Source organism: Tupaia chinensis, unplaced genomic scaffold (genome assembly GCF_000334495.1).
Source record: "Tupaia chinensis unplaced genomic scaffold, TupChi_1.0 Scaffold000516_1, whole genome shotgun sequence".
Lineage (NCBI taxonomy): Eukaryota > Metazoa > Chordata > Mammalia > Scandentia > Tupaiidae > Tupaia > Tupaia belangeri.
Genome location: NW_006160029.1, coordinates 1,226,010 through 1,235,170, shown reverse-complemented (window position 1 = coordinate 1,235,170; position 9,161 = coordinate 1,226,010). Strand labels below are relative to the sequence as shown.

The 9,161-nt window shown below is 40.3% G+C and overlaps 1 protein-coding gene across 1 annotated transcript in view; it reads left to right on the top strand.

Moving 5' to 3' along the window:
* The window catches only part of LOC102473187 (A disintegrin and metalloproteinase with thrombospondin motifs 6-like), a gene marked incomplete at its 5' end in the record, with an annotated part of 68,419 nt that extends 60,068 nt beyond the window's left edge, over window positions 1-8,351 (top strand). The window contains one exon of the mRNA XM_006156834.3: window positions 7,570-8,351. Coding sequence (XP_006156896.1) covers window positions 7,570-7,679 — 110 coding nt within the window. The remainder of the gene's footprint in view (window positions 1-7,569) is intronic.
* Window positions 8,352-9,161: the final 810 nt, after the last annotated feature.

The window sequence follows — 9,161 nt, the reverse complement described above, 5'->3', positions numbered from 1 at the left end:
TCATTCAACTCTACCAAAACCCAAATTGCTCATGAAAATCACTGCAGCATACCTGGCAAGTTACTTTAGCATCCTATAATCTAGTCTGTATAACCTAGTTGATTGCAGTACCTGGGGGATGGCTGCCAGCCCTTGATGTAGTCCCAGATCTTCCTGAGGAGAATTTGGAAATACTCCCTAAATTGTTCTTTCCACCAGAAGTCTCTGTTCTTAGGTAAAGTGCAACTATTTTTTCAGGGGTGGGATGAGGTATAAAAGAGGAGAGATTCATTAGATACACAAAAATGTTTCCTAGAAACCAGCGAAACCTCTCACCCTTCTAATATCCTGATGAGAAAAAAGGATAGAAAGAATGATTGTTATTCTCCTCCCAGGAGCACACTTAGCTCATATGTGATGATAGCAGAAAAGAACATCAGGCTTTGTCTTCAAGTCCTTGACCTTCCTGGCTCGAATCCCACTACTTTAGGTACAGTAGACATAAGTGTATCTGCATGAAGAAAATATGATAGGAATAATCAAGTCTTCCAAGCAGATCAACTTCAGAGTGGTAATGCTACTAAGAAAATTCTTCTTAAACTAAATTAAAAGAATTCCTTTGAATATATCTCCTAGTATTGTCTATTTGTAGACTATAAACTACTTGACTATAGAGAAACTTGGAATTTAAACATATTTTGAGTGTGTTAGAAATCAATGCCACTCAAGGTAATTTGGAAATGAAAATAGAACATTTCTGATATTGTTTTGATTTCAATGGGAAAATGTGATTTAATTTATGTACAATTATTTTTTCAAGTTTCTTTCTTTCATAAGGTAGAAAATGAGTGAGACAGGCACTACCAACAGGATTCTCATGCCATAACCCACCCTGGTCTCAGCCAGCCCAGGGCACAGGCATGTGTGTAAATGCCTTGTGTGCTCAAGGAGGTCCCAGGACCTGAACCCAGGATCTTACTCCTGTGGGTCTGTTGTGTTACCACTGCATTACTACCCAATGTATATATTTTTCAGAATGGAAAACTGAGTTGTATTGTGTATTAGCTCAAGGGTGGAAAAGAAAAGACTATTTTATCATTTCAGTGGGCTCAAAGATGAAGCAGGCTAATGTACTACTGAATCTTATAATTAATTTCGTTGACATAATGTCAATAAATCGCTCGAAGAGCACAACAAATCAATCCTGTTTAGCTCAGCTGTAAATGGAGATGGGTTGAATACACTAATATAATTTAAAACTGGTACAAATATTTTACAGATTACATTCAGCATTCTATAATAGTGGTGCTTTAAAACTTTTTTTTTTTTTTTGAAGAGATTTTTGCTATAGGGCATGTGCACTCTCCAGAAAGAAAGACAGAAAGCGAGAAATCACCCTCCAGGGGAAATGGCCACGCCGTAATCCCCTCTCCTCTACTCTCCTCTAGGGATCTTGGGCACGCATGCACACGCACCTGGCATGAGTTTAAAAGCCACAGGGTCCAAAACTCAAACTGTGGACGACTACATGGGAGTCTAGTGACAGTCATTATGCCAACTGCTGGTCCCACTTTAAAACTTTTTGATGTATTTAAAGTCACCTTTTTACTCATGTAATTTTATAAGATTTGAAGAGGAAGATATAGTAAAGTAAGAAGGGCTAAATTAGGCTATTCCAAATGCATATGATCTAGAAACCTTTTTAAAAACATTATTCTCAGGATCAGCAGGTGGCATGGTGGTTAAGGCACTGGACACTCCCACATGGCTGACCATGGTTCGAGTCCTGGACCTGGTGGCTTGCTTTCTCACTTTTCCTCTCTCTCTCTGTGTTTCTCTCATGATCAAATTAAAATAAATGAATTAATAAAGAAGTTTTTAAAAATTCAAATGTTTATTAAAAAAAAAAAAACATTTTTGTGAGGCTAGCAGGTGACATGGTAGTAAAGTTGTTGGACTCCCACATGGCTAGCTGTGTTTCCTGTCTGGGACCTGGTGGCTTGCTTTCTCACTTTCCTTCTCTGTCTCCCTCTCTGTCTCTGTTTCTCTCTGGTGAGCACATGTGCCCTATAGCAAAATTTTTAAAATAATAATAAATAAATTTAATAAGTAATTCTTAAAAAAATTTTTCCCCTCTTCTCTAAGGTAAGAGCAAACTCCCCCCAAAAAAACAGATCTAACTCTGATACCCCAAAGGTTGACTTATCAGTGGAATCAGCAAAGAATACAAAGTTATAGAGAGGCCAGAACTTCTTACGTTTAGATGTTGAGAATACTGTCAAAATAGAGGGGCTAGGGCCCTGCAAACAGCTCTTAGACCAGCTAGCTGTGTGACCCAGTAAGAGTTTTCCTGTTTATGTAAAGCTGACATTTTGTATGCTTAAAAGGATTAATATAAAACCACATGAGATTGTGCCTGACACAAAGGGGATGCTTGATCAATTATGATTTTTAATGCTGTTGTTACTAAATTAAGCTCTTGTGGAGTTAAAAGACTGGGAGAATAAAAGACCAGTCATGGCTGACCTTTGGTGAATAGATTTTCATCAGTCCAAAGATGTAAGGAACTGATTCTTCTGGTCAGGGCACTTCCTAAAAGACAAAACCTTAAGTAGGAACTGGAGCTTCCCCCTCCTTGGGAGCCCCCAAGGTCCTGCAAGACCGAATGTCCTTATATGGCACAGGAGGCTGCATTTCAGTGTCTCATGAAGGCCCATGCCTGTATCCTGGCAGTCCTTGGGTCTTTCCTAGGTCTTTCCCCACCCCATCCCACCCCACCCCACCCCCAAAATAATGTACACATTTCCTGTTTAATAGCGTTGTGTTCATTTGCTTATGTATGCACGCGTCACCCTTCCTGAGATCCTATGTTCATTTTGACAAGGATCTGAAGATAATGTATGATGGTTTTTCTCAGAGGCAGATGTATTGCTGTAATAGCAGCTATTAAATCAAGTGTTTACTCCGCACCAATGCTATGGCACTTGCCTTATTTTTTCTCTTTTTGGTAGAGGTCCCGTGTGTACACCAGAGAGAAACAGAGAGAGAGAGAGAGGAAAGTATCTCCCACGGAGGATGGTTATGCCATAATACCTTTTCCTTCATCTGTCCCCACTTTCGGGATTTGGGGCATGCATGCACACATGCCCAGTATGTTTCTCAAGCTGGGAACTTGAACCACGCAGTCAGCCATGTGGAATCACCTGCCTTAACTAGCAGGCCATACACTGGCCCCGCACTAGCATTATATGCATTATTACCTCATGCAAGCTCGCAGCATCCTGAGCAGGCCTTACCATGGGCTTCATGTTAGAGATGAAGAATCTGAGATTTGGAGCTCTAGTAACTTGGCAAAGGATGAATGAATACTAGAAGTGGCAGATCCGGAATTCAGAGCCAGGTCTACCCAACTCCAGATCTCCTGCCCTCTCTTCTGTTATGTTGCTGCAGTCATAGGCAGGTCAGGGCACACTCAAAATCAGTTTTTACCTAAACTTAATCCTGCTCTCAGGACCTGGACAACTTCCTTTCAATCAAGTTAGTGGGGAACTAATTCAGCAAGTGTAGGAAGTTCAGAGAGGGCCACCCTGGCAGCTAGTCTCCAGCCTACCCAAAGGTTAGATACTGATTCTCGACAAAGGGCTGTCTGTGCTCTGGGCTTCTGCATGTTATTTATAGCATGCAACTAAGAACAGAGTCCCTAATTATATTTGTAATAACATAAATGGGTGGGTGGATGAGCAGGTGGAGAGAGAAGCAATTTACAAATGTTCTATTTCACTTATTATGCATTATTTATTATCTAATTAGATCCTCAAATCTAAATCTGAAAGAAAAATCCACAAATTTGCTTGTATTGTGCTCAGCTCAGAATTTTTCTGGTCCAGCAACTCTTCTAAAAACAGAATAATGGAGTGACATGGTGGTTGAGGCGCTGGATACTCCCACATGGGTGACCACGTTTCAAGTCCCAGACCTGGTGACTTGCTTTCTCACTTTACCTGTGTGTGTGTGTGTGTGTGTGTGTGTGTGTGTGTCTTGCCCTATTGTCTTGTCAAATTAACATAAACAAATGAATAAATAAAATTAAATAAAATAATTCTAAATAAAGTTAAACAAACAAACAAACAAACAAAACAGAATAACGAACCTACCAATAAAATTATATCCCAGAGGGCCAGCAGGTGGCATGGTGCTTAAGACAACTGGATCCCACATGGCTGACAGCAGGTTCATCTTGGACCTGGTGGCTTGAAAAACATGCTGGGCATGTATATGTGCATGCCCAAAATCCCAAGAGGAGAAATGGAGGAGAAGGAATTGAGGCATGCCCCCACCCCGGCTCCGGGTGAGCGAGGAGTGTTCTCTCACCTTCCCGCTTTCTCTTTCTGTCTGTCTCTCTCTGGCAAGCACATGTGCCCTATAGCAAAGGAAAAAAAAAAAAGTATATCCCAGGAAATATTCTTCTTTGTTTTGTCTTCAAATTGACTTCTGTCTTTAGGGCAGTGTTTTTACAGTAGTAATTTAAATATCACCTCCTCATTGATATGTTTAGAGCATAACTTTTTGCTTTCTCCTGTCATCAAGCAATAAGATATACTAGTAACTAATAGCGATAGTAGTAGCAATTTAGTATTTTATATGTAGTTAATATCTTACGTGTATTGAGTACCTTCTCTGCCTAGTGCAGAGAAAGTGTTTTGTATTTTGGTATTCGTTTTATATTTTGGCAAAGAAAGTGGAAGCTAAAGCTTATTTTCTGTCTTACCAAGCCCTTCTGGAGAGTCTGAGAGTGGCTACCCTGTTAGGATAGTAATTTGGAACTAAAAATTAGTTCTGTTGGCGCCAGCAGGTGGTGAAGTGTTTAAGGCACTGGACTCTCATGAGGTCAACTGTAGTTCATGGACATGACGGTTTGAAAAATCTTGCCAGGCACATGTGCATGCATGCCCAAAATCCTGAGAGGAGAATGGAAGCAAAAGGATTGTGGTGTGGCCACCCCCTGCGGCCAGGAGGGGTGGTTTCTCACTTTCTCTCTCTCCATCTCTGTCTCTCCCCAGCAAGTACATGCACCCTAAAGCAAAAATCTTTGAAAGAATTCTGGCATGTCAGCAGAGATATGCACCTCTTTTCTCATCATTTCAGTAACTGTATTATCTTCAGACAATATATCCTTCTTGGTAATAATGATTAAAAAATTTTCTCTTCAAAAATATTCTTTTGGACCACCTTTATTGGTCATTATTATAGAAAGAAAAAGAAAAAATAATAACAAGTGACCTGCACATTAAAATATATGGAAATGTTAGGGGTCAGACGGTGACACAGTGGTAAAATCTACTGCCCTATGAGGCATCTCTCATAGGAAGGTTCCTACTTCAGGTCCAGAGACTGTGCTAAGTATGCCAGGCACACACTTGCCCATGATCCATGGATAGCTGAAGGCTGGATGTGCATTGTGGTGTTGGGAGCCTATTGGGGGTTCTCTCTTTCTCACTCATGGAAAGAATAATGTGTGTGTGTGTGTGTATGTGTATGTGATAGGGTTTTTTAATTATTCATAATGGAGAACATGCACATGCACATGAGGGAGAGGAACTAGCAAGAGAGAGAGAGAGATGAGTACCTTTCACAGGCTCTGGTTCTGCTGTGATCCCCTTTCTCCTGTCCTCCAGGCAGTCTGCTTTGGGGTATTGGTGCATGTACCTGGCCTGTTTCAGGCTCAACAGGCTGGTAATTCCAACTTTAGTTGTCATGTGAGATCCAGCTTTTCTTGAGCAGTGTATTACCACAGTGTGGCAGAGCCAGCCTATTTTTTTGTTTTGTTTTTAGTGCATAGTTTTCAAAATATTTTCATTTCCTTTCTACTTTCTTTCAGCCAAAACTTAAATTTATTGGTGTAGGGACAAGCTGATGGCATAATGGCTATACTGCTAGACTCCCATGTAATTGATAACAGTTTGAGTCCCAGACCTGGTGACTTAAAACTCACACCAGTGCACATGCACGTTTGCCCAGGATCCTGAGAGGAGAGTGGAGGAGAAGGGATTGTGGCATGGCTAATCTCCCTGGGAGTCATTTCTCACTTTCTGTCTCTCTGCCTCTCAGGCGAGTGTATGCTCCCTATAGCAAAAAATCTCCCTGAAAAAAAAAAAAAAAAAAAAAAGAAAGAAAAGAAAAGAATGAAATAAAAGAAAACCCTGGTGTGAAAAGTTTCTATTCAAATTCTGAAGTATTATTCTCTTTATAAATTAAATCTTGAATAAAAGAGTTCGATGGGGACAGACCTTTTGCTTTTAAAAAATTTGGAGGCTCCAGTTTCAAATTTTAAGACTTCCATTGAATGAGCCTTTAAAGTGAGATGAATAACATTGGTATCTTACTTTTCAATAACAGTAACTGGAAACTGTCTCATTTCCTTGCGTTTCATTTTCCAGGTTTATTATATGTTTCATATACCATGTACTCGATCTCTTAGAACTTTAGTGGATCTCTAAAGTCAGAAAAACAAGCAAACAACCAAAACTGTCCTGTTACACTGAATGTTACCCACTGTCCTGCCTGATTGCTGATTACCTTAAACAAGTTACCCAGGATGCTTCAGCACAACCACCTGGAAAAATGAGGGTGGAACTTTGGTTCTGGGAGGCAAATGAAAATTTAATTACTAGGTTTACAAAGTATTTTGAAATCCCCAGATAAAAGTGACCAGTATGCTGGAGGAGAATATCGGCGTTAGTGCTGTGGTTTTGTACTGGGGAGAGGGGCCTGCTGAAAGTCGATGGCCTGTGTCCCTTCCCCTACACTGGCACCTTATTCTGCCTTCTGCAATCAGCCTCAAGAGGAGATGGGGAAAGAATCAGTTATTCACCTTCTGGCTACAAGAACTGAAGACTGCAACTGTGGCAATTCTAGCACCGAGGAGAAAATACACATAGGAAAAAAGAAGGCCATGTCTCACTTCCAAATTAAAAAAAGACATTTCTACATGTTTCCATAACCCACAGACTGCTGCCATTTGAGGCCAACCCCTCAAAGCTTTCCTCTTTGTCCAGTGTAGCTGCTGAATCTAGGCCACTGTCAGCGATCCTTTTCACCCAGGCCCATCCCGACGCCGCACAGATGCAGATTCTCTGGAGACATGTGTGCTTTGGTATCAAACAATGCAACTCATGTTTGATTTTGGATAACCTTGCACTGTTGAATAAAATAACCCTTGAGAAAGAAGCAATAAAAGTGCTGTAAGAAAAATGACTCATGTTTCCAAGCTGTCTAAAGTGATCACTTATCCCAACAAATGGTAATTCTTTCAAGACACAGTGGGCATGCACCATACTTATAAAAGTCTGGAAGAAAAGCCTTGAAAACATTTTTTTTTTAAATTTGTGTTAAAATGTATCAAAAGAATGTTTCTGGTAGGCTACACCAGACAGGGCATGCTTAAAAACAAAAACAAAAACCACAAAAATGTGGAGGCCAAGGTGGGTTGACCCGAAGGGGGTCCTTACTGAACATCCAGGCGCATTGGCTTGTTTATGTACTTGTTTATGTGCTTCTAATTGTTTTCCATTTTCTGCCCCCATTTGTTAGAGTGCAAAGATGTGAACAAAGTGGCTTATTGCCCACTGGTGCTGAAGTTCAAGTTCTGCAGTCGAGCATACTTCAGACAGATGTGTTGTAAGACCTGCCAAGGACACTGACCCACGGAAAGCCAGAGAGAGCCTTGTCATTTCATCGTGGAAATGCATCCATCCGAGAGAGCCACCCAGAGGAAGAGGATTGATGTCCTTGCAAATGCATTACCCTGTGGAAAACGTAACCACTGGTCAGCCCTAGCTGACAGGATTTCAATATTATTTTAACTTCTGTGAAGTGGGATTTATTGATCCAAAGTGCTGGACACGGTATTAGGAGGGAATGCCAGATTGGAGAGATCCAAACAACACATAGAGACTTGCTTACTGTGGAACGTTTGTGTTCTTTCGAGTAAATCCAATAGCCTGTTTACCTCCTTGGACCATTAAGATAATTTTTATTATGGACTTAGCAATGACACTGAATCCATGTGTATTTAAAACTGTTTAAAATGTAGCCGTTATGACTTGGTCAACTATGGAAGTAAAGAAGATGCAGAATTCAAAAGTCATAGCTTAAAAGTATTTACTATCCTTTATCTCACAACAACAGCACCACAACTTAAATTATAAAACGAGCTTTGAACTGTAATTTAAGGAGCAATTATAAATCAAAAGTAATGAAAGTTTGTATTATTTTTCTTCATTCCATTTAATTTCCTTAGGAATAATCCCCCTGTTCTGAACACTGCTGTGAGCCATATATTAAAATATATTAAACTGAACAACAATGAGGGACTTAGTTTAAAGCAGTGCATCAGTTACTGCAGCTGTGCAAGTCTATAAATTCAATGCTAAAAGACTGTGGCCAACTTGCCAGCGTGCAAGTGAAGCTGAGATTTCCACTAAAAACTTTAAGAGGAAAAGCATTTCAGTTTCATGCAGAAGCCAGACCTGGAGTATGGCAGAGACTAAAGTACCAGGCCCTGTGCTGCCATCACCCAGGACGCCTTAGTTCTTATTTGAGTCACTTGTGTTTACATCCTCACCAGCCACAGAGCGGCCTCTGCCCTGTTGGATTGTTGCATGCGTGTTGAGCTTACTGAGATGATACCATGCAAAAGACAGACTGGATCGGCAACAGCAAGGCAGACCCTTTTGCAATTTGCTGACAATTACGATGGGTTCCAGATGTCCCTTCTCTGATATGGTAGAATGGCATTTATTTATATGAGAGCAAGTGTGTGTGTGTGCGGGTGCTTTTTCGTGCGTGGACAGATGAGTGTGCTTGCACATCAGTGTGCTGTTTCTGTGAGTTCTAAAGTAGGCAAGGGATAACAACCAAAGAAGAAAAACTCATGAAGACTAGAGATCATACTTTTAATAGACACTCAACCAAGTATTTTGTATTTTTTTAATGATACTCTGAATGGCAATTAAAATGTGAAACCCAGTTTCTTGGGCATGTCAAAATCTAGACTCACATCCACCTAAATCAAAACAACTAGCTTATTTTCTTTTTCTGCTCATCAAAAGACTCAACAGCAATATTTTTTTTTTTAAAAAAAGGTACTTCTTTATACTAATATTTGGTACTTGAGCACTTGT